General features: G+C 41.5%; 1 protein-coding gene and 1 pseudogene across 1 annotated transcript in view; both read left to right on the plus strand.

Moving 5' to 3' along the window:
• Window positions 1-9,213, plus strand: part of LOC139454868 (serine/threonine-protein kinase 36-like) — a 19,065-nt gene extending 9,852 nt beyond the window's left edge. Inside the window, exons 6-10 of the mRNA XM_071236485.1 lie at window positions 870-1,046; window positions 2,227-2,300; window positions 3,941-4,167; window positions 6,142-6,224; window positions 7,748-9,213. Coding sequence (XP_071092586.1) covers window positions 870-1,046; window positions 2,227-2,300; window positions 3,941-4,167; window positions 6,142-6,224; window positions 7,748-7,939 — 753 coding nt within the window. The 3' untranslated portion in view covers window positions 7,940-9,213. The remainder of the gene's footprint in view (window positions 1-869; window positions 1,047-2,226; window positions 2,301-3,940; window positions 4,168-6,141; window positions 6,225-7,747) is intronic.
• Window positions 9,214-13,375: 4,162 nt separating this feature from the next.
• On the plus strand, window positions 13,376-21,268 carry LOC139454869 (serine/threonine-protein kinase 36-like; annotated as a pseudogene).
• Window positions 21,269-23,585: the final 2,317 nt, after the last annotated feature.

The following is a 23,585-nucleotide window of genomic DNA, read 5'->3' on the forward strand; positions in this document are numbered from 1 at the left end:
ATTTCTGTTGTCCGCTGCTAAAAGCGGCGTAAAACCAGACTCACTCACTTCCTCCTTCGGACAAAAACAAAGACTTTCTCATGTCCAAATAAAAGGAAAACGCTTCCGAAAAACTACCATAATTAGCCTTGAACATTACCAATAATTTTAGTGTTGTCAGAAGTCCAAAAGGTGCAGGTGTTGAGATGAACAAAGTCTAATCCAGATTTATATTTACACATCTTATAGCACTCATGTTTTAATGTTTTGTTCATTTCTTCAATTACGTGTATGAAGACCTTATATCCCAGAAATGGCCCTTGTCATACATTGTCCTTCACAGGACAAATCACAGTTATGAGTTGTGCCCTTTCGCCGTGTTGGGGGTTCGAATCCCAGACTCTCGCCAATATATGGCCCTTGGTCTGTTTGTACCACCCCCGTGCAAATTGATAATCGTCCACGACTTGCCTCATTTACTAGTATTAAGTGGGCTTGTACGCCGCTTTTACCAATATGTCAGTCATATCACGGCGGGGGACACCAGAAATTTGCTTCACACATTGTACCCATTTGGGGAATCGAACCCGGGTTTTCGGCGTGACAGTCCAACAGTTTAACCACTAGTCTACCTCATGGCCTTCTCACGATGGCATACTCTTATAAAACATAAATACCGAGTGATAGAATATGGTTTTACGCCGCTTTTAGCACTATTCCAGCAATATCACAGCGGGGGACACCAGAAATGTACGTCTTCCCACATAGTACCCATGTAAGGAATCGAACCCGGGTATTCGGCGTGACGAGCGAACGCTTTAACCACTAGGCTAACCCACCGCCCCCTGAAATACTGAGGAAAACCAAACTGACTGCCTCTTTCAATGTAGGTGCATGAGATTGCATGTCAGCTATCCTCGGCCGTCTTCTACCTTCACGCCAACAGAATCCTACACCGAGACCTGAAGCCCGAGAACGTCCTCCTCATGGATGACGGCACCGTCAAACTGTGCGACTTCGGCTTCGCACGTGCCATGGGGGAGACTTACTATGCAACTACCATAAAGGTGAGAGTAAAACTGCTATCATCGCATACTATTTTAATGGGACTTTTACACGATATACGGCTATATCATTGGACGAGACACCGGTCACATGACAGCGAAACATGACGTATCTTGACTGACGTATCTTGACGTGCATACGTTTTTCACGAGACGTTATTTCTTCAATGACGTAAATACTGACGGACTACTTGCCAAGTTCTGGGAAAGCCCCTAGGAATTCCCCAACACGAATAAATACAGAAGCATTGTTTCGTACCATTAGGACACTTTAATATTGAACTCAGCGTTTTTGCATACATTGGAAAAAAGTGTTTGATTACAAACCCGTGATCGAATGTCCCTCGCTCGACATTAACAATCATTCTGTGATTCACATAGAACATAGAACAGAATATACATTGACGCACTTGTAGCATATTGAAGTATGACGTGTGTCGGCTTGCGTAGCGATCCGAGCTGTCGTAATGGTAAATGTGAAAACTCGTTTCCTACTTCGTGCGATGTCAATGTTCTTGTTTATTATAAACATGTATCAGTTATTACAACATTATTATATATAACAATCGGAAGATTATATGTTTCATATTACCCTCATACGGAAGCGTACCTCCTACGTAGGACTTATTATCTCCTCCGTAGGACTTAGTATCTTCTTCGTAGGACTTAGTATCCCTTACGTAGGAGATACTGATTCTAGGCCATACTAAGTCCTACGTAAGAGATAGTAAGTTCTACGTAGGAGATACTAAGTCCTACGTAGGAGATAGTAAGTCCTACGTAAGAGATAGTAAGTCCTACGTAGGAGATACTGATTCTAGGCCATACTAAGTCCTACGTAAGAGATAGTAAGTTCTACGTAGGAGATACTAAGTCCTACGTAGGAGATACTAAGTCCTACGTAAGAGATAGTAAGTCCTACGTAGGAGATACTGATTCTAGGCCATACTAAGTCCTACGTAAGAGATAGTAAGTTCTACGTAGGAGATACTAAGTCCTACATAGGAGCTAGTTATTCTAGTCCATACTAAGTCCTACGTAGGAGACGGTAATTCCTACGTAGGAGATAGTAATTCCTACGTAGAAGATAGTTAGTCCTACGTATAAAATACGAAGTCCTACGTCGCCTCCTTACCCCCACGATGATGAGAATCATTTTAAATGTGTTTTGTGCTTATTGCAGAGAACTCCTGTGTACATGGCCCCAGAAATAGCAACGGAGTCTTTTGTCTCATACACGGAAAAAGTGGATATCTGGTACGGCACATATCATGTCCCGGTTTTTGTCATTTTTCACTTGACTGTTTTTGACAGGTTGTTACATCGGCCGTGGGTCTCTGTTCATAGATAACAAATTCTTAGTTCATTCACATATTTAATATATCTATTAAGTGTTTATGTATTAATAACAAAATATTTAGTTTATTCACATATTTAATACATCTATTAAGTAAATCTATTTAGTATTTATGTATTGATAACAAAATATATAGTTGTTCATATATTTAATATATGTATTACTATTTATGTATTAATAACACAATATTTAGTTCATTCACATATTTAATATATCTATTCAGTATTTATGTATTAATAACAAAATGTTTAGTTTATTCACATATTTAATACATCTATTAAGTAAATCTATTAAGTATTTATGTATTGATAACACAATATTTAGTTCATTCACATATTTAATATATCTATTCAGTATTTATGTATTAATAACAAAATATTTAATTTATTCATATTCAATATATCTATCAAGTATTTATGTATCAATAACAAAATATTTAGTTCATTCGTCTATTTATTATATCTATATCTTATAAGTATTACTCTGTTAATTATGTTACCCTGGAAACTTTGGTTTCTTGTCGAAATTGTACAGAACGCGGTATTAGCGTTCATTTCAAACCTGCCTTATGTTGAGAACGGATAATTCAAATTTCCAACAGTCGAATTTGTATCCAAGAATGTTTCTAAATGATTTTGTAGATTGCTTTGGATAATATTAACTGGGATAGTTGGTATGCTGTCTGTATCAATATATATTTTGAATATTTGTTTCAATGTAATTATGATTACATGTTAGAGTGGGCTCCCAGCAACCTATACTTGTCATAGTTAGTGAATGAGTATGGTTTTACGCCGCTTTTAGCAATATCACGGCGGGGGACACCAGAAATGGGCTTCACACATTGTACCCTTGTCGGGAATTGAACCCGTGTCTTCGGCGTGACGAGCGAACGCTTTAACCACTCGGCTACCCGACCGGCCCTATACTTGTCACAAGAGGCGTCTTATGAATCGGTGATCAGACAGTGCCTTGGTTTATTGTATGTCATCGTACCACGACAGAACAGAACACCCAGTGGCACAGTGAACATGCATCATTACATCATATACACACACATAATATATACAAGTCAAAACAAACACACACTTTTTAATATAGTTTCAGATGTCAGCTACCATGGGGGCATTATCACTTTGCATTAGATACATAATGTTTTCAACTCAGGCATTTGTACAAAGATATTTTGGTAAAAAGGCTTTTCTTTGATCAATTAGTGATGGACATACTAGTAAGAAATGAAATTCATTACATATTGTTAAACTACACAGATTCAATTTTATATTATACCGTTTTTGCTGTGATATCAGTCCCTGGATTGTCAGATTGTCAGATTGTCAGATTCGGTTATTTACAGGTCGCCGTAATATAGCCGGAACATAACTAAGTGTGGCGTTAATCATCTCCAGCAGAGGGTAATATGGTGAAAGTTTGACAAAGTAATTCCATGCTTATGTCGATCCGAAATTGTTGGAATGAAATCCTTGATCAATTCGTTAGTTTTTCATTAAGTTTTTTATGTGTCATACTTTTATTGCAGGGCACTGGGTTGCATCATTTTTGAGCTGTTGGTCGGCGACCCGCCCTTCTTCTCCAACAATATAGTCACTCTGGGGATGAAGATCCTCAACTCCTCCGTCCCCTGGACCAACAACATGCCGCCGGACTTGAAGGACCTCCTACAGATGATGCTGATCAAGAACCCCAGGGAGAGATGTTCATGGCCAACCATTTTATCCCATACCTGGTTCAAAGGCGGCATTATTGGTAATTGTTGTTGTTCAGCATCCTGGAGAAGCACCAGTGTTTGGGTTTTACGTTCGGACTCATGTAGTGAGTGGGTGGGTGGGTGGGTGGGTGGGTGAGTGAGTGAGTGACTGAGTGAGCAGGGTTGTGCACCGCGTGTATCAATATCCCAGCGGGATCATGGAGCGTGACACGAAAATTTAGGTTTTCTTACCAGTGAATGACTAGCCACCGCATTAACCGCTAGGCTAATCTGCTCGCGTAGATTGCGAGTTGTACCCCTTGTAATGAAAACGCGATATCTAATCAGATCGTTGTTCTTGTCTCGTATGGCTTCACAGAGATGGCGACTGCGATAGGCGACGACCTAGTCGATCAGAAAACGAAAACATTCGCGATTTCATCACTGACACAAAAACACAGGCAACATATTCGTGTCAACAAAGACCTACAGCGGTAAATCACTTTTATACGAATATGTGGATGATGACTTTGTGAAACCTTCTCAGATTGGACTATCGATATGTGCGATAGTCCAATCATATTTAGCACAGCAAAGTTGGCTTGATGTGGCAAGCGTGGAAAAAAAAGACTGATATAAAAAGGTTAGTGGACTCTCTTGCCCCGGGAAAATGCATTTATGTATAATCATGTGATCCTTAATAATTATCTGTAAAATTGCACCCCTTAGGCGTGCCGAAAACGGACGGTCGCTGGTTCGAATCCCAGGTATTATGCTTCCTGGTTTGTCATTACCATACCCGTGCTCGTGAGTTTCACCAAAGGGGTAAGCGTCTGAGACCTGCATCACTTCAGGCTACCCCATCAGTCTGAAACGCCGTGATATAACTGACGTACAGCGCGTGGACGTGCGTGCATGCGTGCGTGTGTGCGTGCGTACATGTGTGTGTGTACTAGTCAGGACTGATGGTGATATTATAGTGTTAGCCGACTGACATACCATGCCGAAAATTAACATGAATACCCCACTCAGACACAGAACACTGACTCCGAGCCAGTGTCCTTGTTTCATCCCCTTAGCGCCGAGCGCCAGACTGTACCGTCTTTAAACGTCTTTTGGTACGACGAGGCCAGGGGATGGAACCGCCGACCTTCGGCTTTCCGCACAGACGCATGTCCACCTGACCAATGAAGCGTGTACGTGTTATGGATTAGATATGTATAAAATGTGAAACTTAAGATGATTTAAACTGGTAAGCCCAGCAGGTTTTAAAATGTTTTTTTATGAATATAATTATCGGGTGAAGAAGAGCTTCACATCTGAAATGATAGTGAAACGTGTTTCAAACTACAGGGGCGTTACACAAGGACAAGGTATGATAAAGGCCCTCTTCACCTACAGCGTTTTTTCCACACATTTCACATTTTTATGTACTTTGTCATGCCAGGAGTCCAAAACAAGAACCAAATACTGTCAGCTACTTACACTTGTCCTATAGTTCCAGATCCGTGAAGATCCGGGGTAGAACAGGTCTTCATAACCCATGTTTGCCGTAAAAGGCGACTATGCTTGTCGTAAGAAGCGGCTAACGGGATCGGGTGGTCAGGCTCGCTGACTTGGTTGACGCTCGCATCGATCCCACTTGCGTGGATCGATGCTCTTGATATTAATCACTGGATTGTCTTGTCCAGACTTGATTATTTACAGACCGCCGCCATATAGCTGGAATATTGCTGAGTGCGGCTTTAAACAACAAATCAACCAACCAACTAACTAACCTATAATTTCATACCAATAATTTGAAACTTTCAAATTTGACATTTCCATTAAGCCAAAAATGACCCTTATCCTAACTCGTCACTATTTCACTACCTGGTGTTTGTTTTAAAAATCGCACCATCCCAGCAGGTAAATTGTGATTTTATAACCGACATTTGAATATTTCTGAAATAGCAAATTTAATTATTATATTTGTGAACAGTCGGTTGCGTCCAATAAGGTCTGTTGGTAACAACCCTATGGTATATTCCTAGTGTCCCCCGAGGACAGAGCCAGAGACAGCCCATACACCAACCCAGATGTCGCACAGCGGAAGGCCGAGGAGCACAATAAGAAGGTGAGGCGTTTGTGTTTTTAAAACCTCGTTAACGGATCGCCTACCCCAATTTCACAAATGAGAAATATAATTAAAACTGTGTGAGACAGTCAATTTTTATTCCCGTTGAATCTTTTTATATATTTCACTAAAACTAGTTAACCGGGCATAGGCCCATAACGTTAGTGGTATAAAAGAGAGTATGTTTGTAATCAAATCTTAAAAGCAAGTAATAAAAATTAACCATGCCTTGTATGCCTGTATGAATATACCTAATATACCTGTGAGTTCCTTTTTGTTAACAATATCTAAAATATAACTTGGGCGTACAAATATGGGTATGGTATGGGTACGGGTACATACATTCGACAATTCGATAATTGTAATTATGTCATGCAAGGATGACTTAATCTTTTGCATGTAAATATTGCATGGAATATTGCTAAAAGCGGCGTAAAATCATACTCACTCACTCGTCAAATCTGAAGATGAATATGTATTACTCTGGCATGCGGTCCTTCATGATGGCATATAACTCAAATAATGTTCAAAGCAGCATAAAGCTAAAATTGATTAATATTACTCAATTACTCAATCACTGCATGTGATACCATGGCAGTTTGATTGGCTAGCCAAGCACTAAGTATGCTTTTGTGTTTCCATAAATCGAAAAAGAATTAGACCACGCCCACAAGCAGACCACTGTTTTTTTATTAGCTCAAAATACAATGGGCGGGGCTTGTGTTGCATTATTGAGCTGTGTTAATTATTTCGTATTGTTGTGTTCAGTTTTTGTGTGTTAATGATTAAAAATGTAGTCTGTAATTTTAATTATTGTTAAGGTATATATTTATAAGAATTGACTTCAGCTTTTGCCTTTATGGAAGTATGAACGAAAAAATACCCGTCAGTGTGCCCACCTGTTTTTAATGTTGAAGTCAAATCTAAGTATTTTCTGAAATATTCCTAGTTTTCAATTATGTAATATTTCCATAGCTAAATCAAAAGAAATAAATTGCATGTGATTCCGTGGCATTTCATTGGCTAACCAAGCATCTCTCAATAAACCAAAAAGGATTAGGCTACGCCCTCTAACGAACTACTGCTTCCTGATTGGCTGACATTTAAATGGGCGGGGCTTGTGCTGCATTATTACGCCTAACTTCATATTGTTGTCGGAGCGGTCGGGTAGCCGAGTGGTTAAAGCGTTCGCTCGTCACGCCGAGAACCCGGGTTCGATTCCCGACATGGGTAAAATTTGTGAAGCCCATTTCTGGTGTTCCCCGCCGTGATATTGCTGGAATATTGCTAAAAGTGGCGTAAAACCATACTCACTCACTCACTGACTCATATTATTGTCTCCCACTTGTATGTGATAATTAAATTAGCAGTCTGTGAAGTTATTATTGTTAACTTATTTATTTATACAAATTGACGCCAACATGTTTTGCAGTTGTTGAGTTATAAACGAAAAGCCTGTTGTGCACACTTTGTGGAATGGATATAATGAATTCTTATTGAATGCACATTTGGCGTTGTTCAAGGTACGTATACTTGGACGTGGGGGGAAGCTTCCGGAGAGTGAGGACTTTGCTGATGGAGGTGAAGACTGTACTGATGGAGATGAAGACGTCACTGATGGAGATGAAGACATGGATGTCGTCATCATGATACCCCCACGAAGGAGAGGAGGTGCTTCAGAATCACCTGCTGAGTCTTCAGGACCTGACCAGTAGTCTGTGTCCACTGGGATACCGTTACATGCCACACGTTGTCAGCAGATCTCTCACGGCGATGTTGATTGCTGTGGAAGTTGTCGCTGGAGAGGACTTCATGTGAAATAGAAAATACATGTCACGAAACGGTTTTTTTCTGGATGGTAAAGGAACTCTCTGCGTCACTATAGCTACCTGTGGTAACGGTATCTCTGTGCTGCTCCCTCTTGACTTGTTGCTACAGGCTGTCTCATTGTGTTTTCATAATAGATCCCTGATTCGGAACATACCACACCAACAAGCGTGCCCTCTATCTGTGGAATTAACGTAATTGGATTGATTTTTATGATGTAGCTAGCAGATAAACTGGTGTTTGAAGGACTTAAAAAGTCCACTGCCAATCAGCCCGTGCCAATTCAATAGTTTCAGAGGCTTAATCGGTACCTATACTTGCCTCTAATGATCTCAAGACCAGCGAACCTTTTATGACGTTATTCGTATGGGAGATGAACAAGACGGTTCCACGAAGTCAAGCTTCAGCATTTGAATACCTGAATGCAGTGAATGATATGAGATAACAATTATTAATGATAATGATGATCATTGTGATGACGATGATGATAATGATGTAAATGATGATCATCATCATCGTGATGATGATGATTATTAGTATTATGATGATGATGATGATAATAGTGATGATGATCGTGATGATGAGGATGCTGATAATGAAGATGATATGTCATTCATAAAGCACAATACTCCAGGCCACAAAGGGGCGTGACAGCGCCAAAGCTCAAAGCATGTCACATACTAATCCATAACCGATGTCATTCAAGTTGCATTCTCAGCTCCCTGGGGAATATCCGGGATTGCTTTACCTTTGCACTAACGATGATGCGTGTAACACTGTACACTTGTTTTACTGTTTAACTGACCAGCCGGAATTGATATATGTGTTGAAGTCATCACAAAGTGACTTGGTGGTTAAGAGTTTGTCTTCTCCCTGTGGACATCAATTGAAAAACGATTCTGTTCAACAAAGATTTTAAGGTTTTAACCAATATGAGTACGGACAGAAAATGAAACAGTTTGAGAGCTGTTGTATCTTCATGACAACACACACAAACTGCCGGACAAAAGAAACATTAATTTGAAATCTGGATAGCAAACGTTATCAAAACCTACAAGGCTGAAAACAATCGACGAAACACTGCAAACTTAACATCCAAATCACGACAAAGTGACCTGTATCAAATACATCGCCATCGAATAAACATGTTTTGTTTGTTTCATGTTGGCGTTGAGTGTATACTTTCTTTTACCGACAGTTTATTTCGTGTCTACATGCTTTAAGAAATACACGTATGACAATGCGTTCACTCATGTAGACGTTTGTGCTGACATTCCATGTGTGTGCAAAGTGTTACAGTGAGTGAGTGCGTTTAGTTCCACGCGGTCTTTAACAGTATTTCGGACTCGCAGCTTGATCTGGGAGGAAATCACAGGGTGATTCAGTTCCTTGATGTTTACCACTATAAATAACAATCAAATGTGTGAAACTTAGTCATTGTGTCTTTGTTATTAGGGTTACCAATTTTTGCACAATTTGTATACATCGGAATATTTGAACTAGCAGGCCAAGAAACAGGTATCAAGGAACGTGTGTCAAATGTGCTGGGTTGGTTGGTTGGTTGGTTGGTTGGTTTGTTGTTTAACGCGGCACTCATCAATATTCCAGCCATATGACGGCGGTCTGTAAATAATCGAGTCTGGACAAGACAATCCAGTGATTAATGTCATGAACATCGATCCACGCAATTGGGATCGATGACATGCATCAACCAAGTCAGCGAGTCTGACGACCCGATCCCGTTAGTCGCCTTTACGACAAGCAGGGGTTGATGAAGACCTATTCTACCCCGGATCTTCACGGGTCTCAAATGTGCTGGGGCTGTCAATTCGCCGCGTGTAGCCTCTCTTCTACCAACATTCACATGTAGACTTTTACTAGGAAGTATCTATACACATTAAAACAACAGAGGCACTGCACACTATGATTGCCCATTATTACTTTTACTTACTATATTCAGGGTTAAACATGTTCTTCAGCAATCCATGCTTGTCGTAAGAGGCGACTAACGGGATTGGGTGATCAGGTTCGCTGACTTTTGTTCATGCATGTCATCATATCCCAGTTGCGTAGATCAATGCTCACTGGATTGTGTTATCTAGACTCCGCCATATAGCTGTAACTATGTACGGCGTGGAAAACGAAAAAGCTTGCTATGCAGATAGTGTCAAGGGACACGAGACCAGCCAGTAGACAGAGTGTGCCGCTCTATGGTCCAAGTCACGTACACGTACACGCATTGCTTGGTTGGACAAAGTTGGACGAAGTTCTTCAAATAGAACATTATAAGTGTTTTTCGCCAAACGGTAGTTTTGAACCCACTGGTCGTCGTCAAAGGTTTCTCTGACAACATGATTCCACCAGCCACGGAACGCCTCCGTGGTCTAGTGGTAGAGCATCCGCCCGGAGAGCGGAAGGTCCGGGGTTCGATCCCCGGCCGCGTCATACCAAAAGACGTTAAAAGATGTTACTTGTTATCCTGTCTGGCGCTCGGCATTAAGGGGCTAAAACAAGGACTGGTCGGCTCGGAGTCAGTATACTGTGTCTGAGTGGGGTGTTCATGTTAAACTGCGGCATGGTATCTCAGTGAGCTAGCACTATAAATCGGCATCAGTCCGGACTAGTACAAGCAGCCACACACAAGGACACATGCATTCACGTCGCTATATAAATGCAATAATCTTGGACCCGACGTTAAACCCCATTTCACCTCACCTCACCGACATCAGCCACGAATCTCACCCGCATCTGTATTCTTTTAGCCTGGGCTAATCCCAGAGCAAGACCTGTCCACAAGTTATATAAAAAATTAATAGCTGCGTATGTTTGAAAAAAAAGTAGTCTGTGGGTGATGACTGCTTTTGGAAGATTCGGGTTAGAATAGATCTTCAGCAACCCATGCTGGCCATAAGAGGTGACTATGCTTGTCGTAAGAGACGACTAACGGGATCGAGTCGTCTGGCTCGCTGACTTGGTTGATGCATGTCATTTCGTGGATCGATGTTCGTGATGTCAATCACTGGATTGTTTTGTCCAGACTCGACTATTTACAGACCGCCATCATATCGCTGGAATATTGCTGAGTGCGGCGTTAAACAACAAACATGTTTAGACAGATTGTTGTTTAAAATAGATATGATGAAACAGACTTACGATGAAGGTCAAACAAATTACTCATATGAGTAAATATAATATTGCTCAGCGTTCGCATGACTTATTTTACGAACACGTATAGGGCAGATTTGCTAATGTGTAAATATACTTTTGAATCACAGCCGAATAAGATGCAAATGTACTCCCTGAGCCATATTACGGATGTGTGTAAATTGACAAAGCGAGTAAATGGTGCATGCGTTCGGGGTTTTAGTCACATGTGAACAGAAAGTAAGAATACTTTTTCTCATAAGTACTTGACTGCGTACGCAAAACTACACGCTTGGTTAGTAGTCTGCAAATTCATGGGGCTTTTCGCGAACACCGAGACCATCACTATTTGACAGTGATTCATGAACACATGCTTATGAAAAAGTCGGAACCGTACAATGGGCTCTGCTTATAGTGGAGAATACTTATGATTATTTTGTCACTTGTACTTAAATGCAGGATGTTAACAGTTGGTTGGTTGTTGTTTAACGCCGCACTCAGCAATATTCCAGCCATATGACGGCGGTCTGTAAATAATCGAGTCTGGACCAGACAATCCAGTGATTGACATCATAAGCATCGATCCACGCAATTTGGACCAATGATATGCATCAACCAAGTCAGCAGCCTGACCACCCGATCCCGTTAGTCGCCTTTTACAAGCATAGTCGCCTTTTACGGCAAGCATGGGTTGCTGAAGACCTATTCTACCCCGAATCTTCACGGGTATGTCGCCGAAGTGCGTGTGCCCACAGTGATTTAGGCCTTATGAATATCCACGTAGACAATAGAACTCTCTCCTGTGTGTCCGCGTTGACTACAGAAGCACTGTGTGAATTGTCTATGTGAATCCATTACAAGAAGGGGCAATTAGTTGTTCAGGAATATTGTATTTTTTATTACCAAGGTCAAAAATAAAACAACGAATCGTTAACTCTTTTATTTTCATAATTCAAAGTTTCCCATATGAAACTGATGACAATGGTTTGTTTTCATACAAAATATAAAAATATAAAAGATCATATTTAGGCTACATGCATACCAGTGAATAGTCTGTTTCCGTCCTGATGAAAGTACATTTTATCTATTACGCTTACCGTGTTCCCCAGTGACAGCCTGTCTGACGAGTTTGACTTGTGTAGCTTGTTCAGGTGGAACGTACAGAAGAATTCCGATGTCTATTCATGCACTCTGTGCAGGCGACGAGTGTCAATAGCGTTTATAGAGACGCGAACACAACCCTGCTGGTATGAACACGTCGCTATCAGTTGGTGCAACACACTATCACAACACACGGAGCAGCTGTTTGGACATACAGATCAACGCACCTGCATAACCAGTCGCGCTTTGGATTTCCCAGGAATTCCCGGACTTGTCTATAATAAGACGTGACGCGACAGCCAGGTCACAGACGGAAGCGTCCTGTTCGGAAGACGTCGGAGACGAGTTTCTGTGACACGAGGAACGTTATCGTATAAGGTGAGGCAATGGTTCATATGAAGTGTTTACATTTTATGAGTTTGTATGTTATGAAGTGTTGTTATGGAAGTAGCATACACCGTACCGGATACAACACCACAACAAACATGTACCACCACACTCACCACAGCACACACAGCACACAACAAACCCGTATTACTCTGCACACAACACATAGTGCGCTAAAATACACAGATCACACAACAATATGTACCTAATCACACACCACACACCACTGCCGAGGAACCGCCTCCGTGGTCTTATGGTAGAGCGTCCGCCCGGAGAGCGGAAGGTCCGGGGTTTGATCCCCGGCCGCGTCATACCAAAAGACGTTAAAAGATGGTACTTGTTGTTACCCTGTCTGGCGCTCGGCATTAAGGGGCTAAAACAAGGACTGGTCGGCTCGGAGTCAGTATACTGTGTCTGAGTGGGGTATTCATGTTAAACTGCGGCATGGTATCTCAGTGAGCTAATACTATATATCGGCATCAGTCCGGACTAGTACAAGCAGAAACACAAACACATACACGTACATGCACGTCGCTTTATAAGTGCAATAATCTTGGGCGCGACGTTAAACCCAATTTCACCTCACCTCACCACAGGCGAGGAGAGTGAATGAGTAAGAAGGGCTTCACAAGCTATCGATCGTTAGATATGTTGTATGTTTAACATCATAAAAACATGTTGCCTTCAAGGTACAGTCTGACCACGTACAATGGGCGACCACAAGCTACTCTCGGAGCGGGGTATTCAAGATGACAGGTATGTTGTTTCCGAACTCCTCGGGGAAGGATCCTACGGCGTGGTGTTCAAGGGGAAAAGAAAAAAGACGGCACTGGGCAGGTGAGGCAGTATTACACTTAACACAACTATTGGTTTATTTTGCACTTTTAGAGTTCTTCAAATTGCTTTTTTACTGGCAGACACGATTGGCCCTTTTGGGTAAGGCGCGCATTCGCAGTGAGAGTTGCGTCCCTTAGGCGCGCCAGAGGCATAAGCTCATGGGTTCGAATCACAGATTTGCTGTGATTGTTGTTCATGATCATCACCATATCCATTATGACTGGGACGATACACCAACTGTGCGATCTGATACGTATCATGATACCTTACTCACGATCCGATACGTATCACGATACTTGCATGTGCTCTTATCTATGGGGGCGGTCAGGTAGCCTAGTGGTTAAAGCGTTCTTTCGTCACGCCGAAGACCCGGGTTCGATTCCCGACATGGGTACAATGTGTGAAGCCCATTCCTGGTGTCCCCCGCCGTGATATTGCTTGAATATTGCTAAAAGCGGCTAAAACCATACTCACTCACTCACTCGTATCTATGGAGACCGCCTCCGTGGTCTAGTGGTAGAGCGTACGCCCGGAGAGCGGAAGGTCCGGGGTCCGATACCCGACCGCGTTATACCAAAAGAAGTTAAAAGACGGTACTTGTTGTTACCCTGTCTGGCGCCGAGTGGGGTATTCATGTTAAACTGCGGCATGGTATCTCAGTGAGCTGGCACTATAGATCGGCTTCAGTCCGGACTAGTACAAACAGACACACAAACACATGCACGTCGCTACAAAAGTGCAATAATCTTGGACGCGACGTTAAACCCCATTTCACCTCACCTCATCACCTCTCATCTATGGTCCATAAGCCATCGTTTTCGTAGACAGGATGGCCAAATACCTGGCGCACTGACGATTTACAGTTGGCAGTGTGTAGTAGGGCACTTAGGATGAAAATATGAACGTTTTCACTATTAACTTTCACTTATTAGTGCTTGGTGTTACAGTTATTTAAAGCAACATTTAAGGTAAGAATCGATATTTTTTACCTCATGTGCGACTGTGAAAGCCGCGATCCACCGATACACCGATCCCACCACTAAATTATCCATGCCAACGTCTGACATCTCTGACACTGCTTCAGTTCAGGTTTTCTTGCCACATCAAATTAATCAAAGGATGTAAATGTAATGCTATTCAAAGTGCCGTCAGACCCGTCAAGATCCGGGGTAGAATAGGTCTTCAGCAACCCATGCTTGCCATAAAAGGCGACTATGCTTGCCGTAAGAGGGGACTAACGGAATCGGTTGGCCAGACTTGGTGGATGTATGTCATCGTATCCCAATTGCGTGGATCGATGCTCATGATGTCAATCACTGGATTACTTCTGAGTGCGGCATTAAGCAACAAACAAGCAATCGAACCCGTGTCTTCGGCGTGACGGGGCACGGGTGGCCCAGTCGTCTAAGGCGCCGCGATTCGCTGTGCAGAGTTGCGTCCCTTTGACAAGCCAGAAACCTATGATAGTGGGTTCGAATCCCGGTTCGCCCCAATTATGTTTCTAGGTTTTTCAGCACCATACCCGTGCTCGTGGGTTTCACCGACGTGGTAAACATCTGAGACCTACATCACTTCGGGCTTTCCTCCCACATTAAGCACGCCGTGATATAACTAGAAGAAAGCGGCGTTAAACCCAACTCACTCACTCACTCTTCGGCGTAACGAACGACCGTTTTAACCACTAGGCTACCCGACTGTCCCCGAGGTAGAGTGAAAGAATTTAGGGCACAGAGTGCTCTTTCGCTCGAGACGGATATCAAATACATCTTTTAAAATAAAATATAGTATTTTATCACCAAATACATAATAAATATATCTATTACAGGTGTGCGCACTGAAATATATAAAAACATCGAACAAAGACGAAGTTAATGATTTTCTACATGAAACAAACATTATGGAGAAACTGAACCACCCAAACATCATCCTATTCCTGGAGAAGTACGAAATACCGAACTACGTAAGTATCGTTTTCGGATGTTTTGTATCAAAATGTAAACTTAACGTCTTTCTGGGGTCGTCTGTATTCATACCTGTGCCGTCTACTGTTTCAGCGTGTCCTTGCAATGGAGTGTGCTCCGGGAGAGCTCTACCACGAGTTGGGGATTGTAGGGAGCTTTCCAGAAAACAGAGTTGAGTAATTTTATAACATTTACTTCAGTATATATTTCAGTACAGATATATAGGTTTAATACATGGAGTTAAAGTATCATATGTTTGGACAAAGAGCTGGGACGTAATATCATCTTTGGGACTTGAATTATTAATATTGCAATACATTACACTGAAGAAACTGTGTCTTGTGCGAGTTTTAAGGCACCAAATATTCTGCTGGATCACTCAAGGCATATTATGTAAGCAGCTTGGTGTGCGATGTTTACGATGATGGCGATGATACAAATGATGATGATGATATGATGATGATGATGATGATGATGATACCGTGCTCGTGGGTTGGTAGTGATTCATAAACACATGCGCATGATATAGTCGTAAACGTACGATCGACTTTGCTTTTTGGAGAGATTTCTTATGAATATGGTTTTGGCGTTTTTATTTCATTCACTAAAGTGGTAAAGGTCTGAGGCCTGCATCACTTCGGGCTTTCCTCCCACATTAAGCTGACATGCCGTGATATGACTGGAATACTGTTAAAAGCGACGTAAAACCTAACTCACTCACTAATTGCACCCCTGATTGGGATAATTATGGTTGGTTTGTTGTTTTACGCCGCACTTAGCAATATTCTAGCTATATGAAGGCGGTCTTTAAATAATCGCGTCTGGACCAGACATTCCAGTGATTCATATCATGATCAAAGCTTCAGAATAGTTGATGATGAATTGGTTATAACGAAAACAAGTGGATTGTGTCAAATATTATATTGGATAATATGCTATTGCGTCGGTTAATGATTTATTGTAAATGAGGTTTGACCGATGAATAACATTATAACTACTTTTCATGTCAATATAGTACAATGTGAATCTATTTGTTATATAAGGTACGTCAGATAGCCTGTCAGCTGTTTTCAGCCGTCTTCCACCTTCACTCCAAGAGCATCCTACACCGAGACCTGAAGCCCGAGAACGTCCTCCTCATGGTTGACGGCACCGTCAAACTGTGCGACTTCGGCTTCGCCCGTGAATACTTCACTGAAATCGGGTCGTTACCCACCACTATCAAGGTAATCTCGATATACATATATAAAACGTGAACGCCAGAGAAAATAACCAATTGCGAGTATCAGAAACAGATTCCATTAAGGTATAAGTCAAAATAGAGGTGAAACCTATATGGATGGATCACTGATAATCAGTGTTGACACCAGGGCCCGCTTGCACAAAGCGATCTTAGTGCTAAGATGATCGTAACTCCCATACTTTAACATAGGCTTACAATATTCGTAGCGCTAAGATCGCTTTGTGCAAGTGGGCCCAGGTGTTCGCGAAAAGGGTAAGTATGTCCTGCTCTACCCTTTCAATTTTTAAACAAAAAGACTTACATGTATGCAATTAAATAGCACTAAAACTCTTTAAAATGGATTATTAAAAGATGACTTTCTTTCGGGGATGAGGCGGCGGGTGTCGCAGTCGTGGCTCATATCGAGGTGCCTCGTGGAAATGCATGTTATGAATTTCTTATCTTAAGCGGCGTTTAAATGGATCAGGAGGGGGAAAATGATTTCGCTGATTGTAACTCGAGGCTATGTATGTTTCTCATAATAGCAATCACTGTTTGCTCTAGGTACAGGCTTAAATAATTATTGACCGTCGCAAAATAGCTGTAATAGTGCGGTGTAAAATAGCATGCACACAAGTAAACTTATGTGATGCAAGTCGGTGTGTTGGAATGCTTTACTTGGTTGATGGTTTTGCCAAATGAAGCAAAACGAAGCCCATATACTGTGGTATCTAAACTGTGGTCTAATCGAGAAGGATTATGTTGTTGTCGATGTTGCCGTTACAACAGTGTCCATCCTTTCAGTCTACACCAATGTACATGGCCCCCGAAATTGCCGGGAACAGCATCGTCTACTACAGTGAGAAGGTGGACATTTGGTATGTGTGACATGTAATTACATTTAATCAGTTTTTTGTATGTTGTTAGTTTTATGCTCGGACGGTTGTTGTATTGCTTTGTGTCAAACGTTTGTCACAGTCAAACGTGTTTCCTTGTCATAGTCAAACGTGTCTCCTTGTCATAGTCAAACGTGTCTTCTTGCCATAGTCAAACTAGTCTCTTTGTTATAGACAAACGTATCTCCTTGTCACAATCAAACGTGTCTCCTTGTCATGGTCAAATGTGTCTTCTTGCCATAGTCAAACTAGTCTCTTTGTTATAGACAAACGTATCTCCTTGTCACAATCAAACGTGTCTCCTTGTCATAGTCAAACGTGTCTCCTTGTCATAATCAAACGCGTCTCCTTGCCACAGTCACACGTGTCACAGTCAAACATGACTCCTTGTCATAGTCAAACGTGTCTCCTTGTCAGTCAAACATGTCTCCTTGTCACAGTCAAACGTGTCTCCTTGTCACAGTAAAACATGCCTCCTTGTCATAGTCAAGCGTGTCTCCTTTTCATAGTCAAACGTGTCTCCGTGTCAGAGTCAAACATGTCTCCTTGTCATAGACAAACGTTTCTCCTTGTCGTAGTCACACGGATCACAGTCAAAAATGACTCCTTGTCACAGTTAAACGGGTCTCCTCCTTGTCATAGTCAAACGTGTCTCCTTGTCAGTCAAACATGACTCCTTGTCATAGTCAAACGTGTCTCTTTGCCACATTCACACGGATGTCAAACAATATCCAATAATAAAAGTTAATTCAGTAGATATTTCATATTTCTGATTTTTTATTATAATATGTCCCAAACACTGGAATAAAATAATTTTGTCAAGTGATATACTGGATTTCCTCAAAACAGTATGTTGTGAAACTCAAATAATCGGCTCGTCCTTTCAGAGAAAGAAACATGTTCCACACCCACACCCAAGAATATTAAATGGGCTGTCCCTTCATGTTCTCTCATCTCGCAGGTCTCTCGGGGCCATGGTATACGAGCTGTTTCTTGGTAAACCGCCGTTCGAGCCCGACGAATCAAACGACGGACAAGAACAAGTGAGAACTCTTGTGGAGCATATTGTACATTGTGACGTGGAGTGGCCGGACAATATCCCAGCAGAGCCGACGGAACTCTTGCAGCACATGTTGAAGAAGGAACCTAAGCAACGTTGCTCGTGGCCAACTATTTTAGACCATTCTTGGCTCAGAGGGGTAATACAAGGTAGACGTCAGGTCAAGATCCCGTGAAGACCCGGTATAGACCCATGCTTGTCGTAGAGGCTATATGGTGATCAGGCTTGCTGACGTGGTTGATGCACGTCATCGTATCCCGATTGCGTAGAAAAATGTTTATGATGTCAATCTCTGGATAGTCTGGTCCAGAACCAATTATCTAAAAGCCGCAGTCATATTGCTGGAAAATTGCTTAGTGCGGCGTTCAACAAACAAACAAACAAACAAACAAACAAACATCAAAGCGTAAGAAAAGAAATTAAAATTGCAGCTTATAAACTAATATAACATTTTTGTGTCTGGAATAGTAAGGCCAATAACTGTAGTCATACACGTATTTACTGTTATAGTTACAGTAAATAATAAATTATCTTTTTCTTCCTTTAGGCAAATTATTCATGTGTGACCTTTTTAAAACCAGATAATGATCATTTGCAGAGAATTAAATTCATGGTATCGATCAGCTGTGATAATTATCGTTGTCTGTCGCACTTCATGTCACGTCATTTCTGGTTGACAGTGTCCCCCGAAGATCGTGCCAGAGAAAGTGCTTTCACAAGACCAGGAATTCAAGAACAAACGGAAGGGAGCAAAAACATGGTCTGTTTCATACTGTACTCTCACATAACAATATCCAATGAGAATGCAAATGATCTGAGTTTGACTTCTTGTACACGCTCGTAACGTTGTTGCTTACACGAACTCGTTAATCATCGTGCCTGCTCTATGGTTGAATTAGAAATTGAATTATTGATATGTTCATTCACGTCACGTCTTCATCCTCGATTATACAAGTTATTGTATCTCCATTCTATCCATAAGTACCCAGGACCAATTCGTAATTAGCTTCGTTTCGGAGGTAACCATATCTACATCCTTTCGCTACCCGTGAAGATTTCGGGGTAGAATTGGTCTTCAGCAACCCACACTTGCCGTAAAAGGCGACTATGCTTGTAAAAGGCGACTAACGGGATCGGGTGGTCAGGCTCGCTGACTTGGTTGATGCATGTCATCGTATCCCAATTGCGTGGATCGATGCTCATGATGTCAATCACTGGATAGTCTGGTCCAGACTCGATTATTTACAGACCGCCGTCATATGGCTGGAATATTGCTGAGTGCGGCGTTAAACAACAAACCAACCAGCCAACCAACCTTTCGCTTCGGAGAGTAATGAAATCTGGCGGCATTTTGTAGCGCCCAGAGCCGCCAATCGGTCTAAATACAAAGTAAAACATGGTGGCGAGTGAATCCAGAGTATCATATAGTATAAACCTCCAGTGACGTCATCCTATTGTTCTCCAGTCTTGTCAAATCTCATAAACAGGGATGTTATGATATCCCTGGGATTTTATTGATACAACTTTCGTTTACATTGTGACATATAAATGTTTCTTGCTAGAAATTTATTTGCATTTGAACACAAAGTAATGAAATGTAAAATCAAATGACAAATGTTTTCTTTGTATCCCTGCGTATCGGACATGCAACCTTCGTATCTGTAGCCCAGTGAGGGTACCACTAGGCTGAAAAATCACAATGCTTTTAAGAGTGTCTTTTTCAAGCACCTGTACACAAGCCAGAAATATTTTACGCCCGTTTTTTAAGGTTCATGCCAAGTGTGTTTGAAACATAAAAATGTTTATAAACGATCTTGATAAATGATAAAGTTTCTTTTTTCTGTTTATGTATTTGAGAAAACACGCTCACGAGGTTTTGGTAGACAGAGCATGCCCTGGGGAGAGGGAAAAACCAAGGGGGCGAAGCCCCAGGGATATTATATAAAATCCCAGGAACATTACAACGTCCCTGTTTATGAGATTTAACCCGACTGGAAAGTAAAACCTCACAATAGGTTTTAATGCCTATAGAAAGAAGTCTCTTACTTAATAGCGATCCCAATGAATAGGTTTATAAGAATTAGACAAAACGCTTACCCTCGGTTTCTTATGAGATTTAAAACCTTCATCCTCGGGATAAACCTCAGGGCTGACGCCCTCGGTTTTATCCCTTGGATCCGGTTTTATACCTCATAAAAATCCTCTGACGTGTTATATCCTACAGATAACTTTACCAATGTAATAGGTAGAGATTGGGTACTGTTTAAACATGAGATCGCATATTGACCGTTGGCCATAGCATTAACGAGTGTTGTCGAACTGAAGAGAATATTCAAAAGAATTGAAAGTTGTTTGATAATGGTCAGTATCCTTGTTGATAAATAGGAAGCAAAGTTTTAAAACAGAAAGTGTCTCAGAAAGTTCTCAGTCCTATACATTTTTGTTCCAAGGTTTACATTCGCTCCGATGGTGGTGAAGACGTACCCGATGCTGTTGGCTCGACGGACGCGACCGACGGTGCCGATGACATGGATGTCATTGTGCTTATATCTCCATTACAGCGAAGGGCTCAACGTGCTGCCCGAACTAAGCCACTATGTCCTTTATAGATGTATCTGACCAGCAGATGTGCATCCTTCTCAGCACTCCGATGAGTGTTGACCACTTGTTCGTGGCTTGCGGGCGCTTTGTGAGTCGGTCCCCCGATGGTAATCGTCAGCGCCCTGTAGAGGTGAACTGATCAATCCAATGTACATGTACCTTGTATAATGGGCCGGTGGCCCCTTTACGGAATAACTATTTCTGGTGTCCCCCGCCGTGATATTGCTGGAATATTGCTAAAAGCGGCGTAAAAGCATACCCACTCAATCATTCATTCAAAAAGACTGAACACCATGAATAACGGTTAATATCCACACTTGCTAACAGCAAATCACAGTTTGTAGATACAAATGAGTAATGTTTGTTTGTTTGTTGTTTAACGCCGCACTCAGCAATATTCCAGCTATATGACGGCGGTTTGTAAATAATCGAGTCTGGACCAGACAATCCAGTGATTGACGTTATGATCATCGATCCTCGCATGATCCTCCTCCTTGGGATACGATGACATGCATCAACCAAGTCAGCGAGCCTGACCACCCGATCCCGTTAATCGCCTTTTACGGCAAGCATGGGTTGCAAATGAATAATGACCCGTACCTTTTCATCAATTAGAAAGCAGGATATCCATTTACCTGTGAAGAAACCTGTGACAGTTATCATTGATATGTTTAACGGAGTATTACGCTTTGCGAAATTCCACGAAGGTAAAGTACTATATAATAATAGTATTTTACTGTGAGGAACAAAAATTATTTGTACTGTAATGAAATGCATGTATAAATGGTAATTATATACATATGTGGCTGATAAGTATTAAACTTTATTATTGAACGGAAATATTCTTGTTTGATGTTTAGCAGTTCATGTTATGCAATCATTCGTTGTCCCTAACTTAAAACACATTGATAGCATAATGTTTTTACTTAACGGATGAACAACGACACAAAACCTCTCAGTTGACTTTTTATATGTTTGATCTTAAATAATTTGATTTAAAACCTTTTATAACTACAGAAAACTGTTTTCGCAAAGTACACAACTACCGATGTTTATCTTAGACATGTTGTCTTTTGAAAATTAATAAATTTCAAACATGGTAAGGGTCGTCTCAATCCTAGCCTAGTCTTCATTGAACCATATTTTACACAACATTACCCAGACAGAGCTTACTAACACACACACATACACACATACACTCACTCACTCACTCACTCACTCACTCACGCACTCAATCACATATCCCAAATGTGATATTTATGGGTGGTAGGGTAACGTTGCGGAAACATTGATTATTTTTAATAATAAATGTCAACTTGTGGCAGGTGTGACACTAGTCATAACATCAGGTTGACACGTGTCATGACAAGTTCCAGACACAACAATGAGTTAGATGTGATGGCTTCATTCACCTAAGGGTGGCCACAATCATGGATTCTCTCAAACATGAACAGCGCGCTGTAATAAAGTTCCTTACCAAGGAGGGATGCAAAGCAAAGGAAATCCATGATCGCATGTGTAAAGTGATGGATTTGAACAGTTAAATCACCAACCCTACAGCCCAGACTAAGCCCACAGTGACTATTTCCTGTTCCGGCAAATGACATCTGTCGGACGTGGAAGACGCTTCCAGGATGACGAGGACATAAAGGCTGCCACAGAGGCGTGGTTAGAGGGCCAATCTGCGGATTTCTATAAAACTGGTATAAAAAGCTTGAAGGACAAATGGAACAAGTGTATGAAGGTAAATGGAGATTATATTGAAAAATAAAAGTGCAAAAGATATTCTGCGACTTGGTCTTATATTGAAGTTGCAAAACTTATTGAACGCCCCTCGTACGTTCCATCGAAACAGATCTTTGAAGATCGGGATGTGCATGACTTTGTAGATTGTTTGAGATAGCTACTTCTTACTTGGCTGATTGTCATTGTGTAAATTCTTATTCTGGAAAATATATTGGCTGGGGTTGCCTGCTTTTTGTGAGCATGAGGTGAGGTTAAATTGGGTTTAACGTCGCGTCCAAGATTATTGCACTTATATGGCGACGTGCATGCACGTGTGTGTGTCTGTGGATGTTTGTACTAGTCCGGACTGATATCGTTTTATAGTGATAGCTCACTGAGATACCATGCCGCAGTTTATCATGAATACCCCGTTCAGACACAGTATACTGACCCCGAGCCGACCAGTTCTGGAGCATATTTGTTTCATCATTCATCATATAATAGTTAAATATTCATGGCAGTAATATTTAGGTTTTTTTATAACTAAACCATGAAGATTCTGGGTTATTGTTCTTCGGCAACCCTGGCGACTAAAGGGAC

This window comes from Haliotis cracherodii, unplaced genomic scaffold (genome assembly GCF_022045235.1).
Source record: "Haliotis cracherodii isolate W230 unplaced genomic scaffold, xgHalCrac1.p SCAF_11, whole genome shotgun sequence".
Classification (NCBI taxonomy): Eukaryota; Metazoa; Mollusca; class Gastropoda; order Lepetellida; family Haliotidae; genus Haliotis; species Haliotis cracherodii.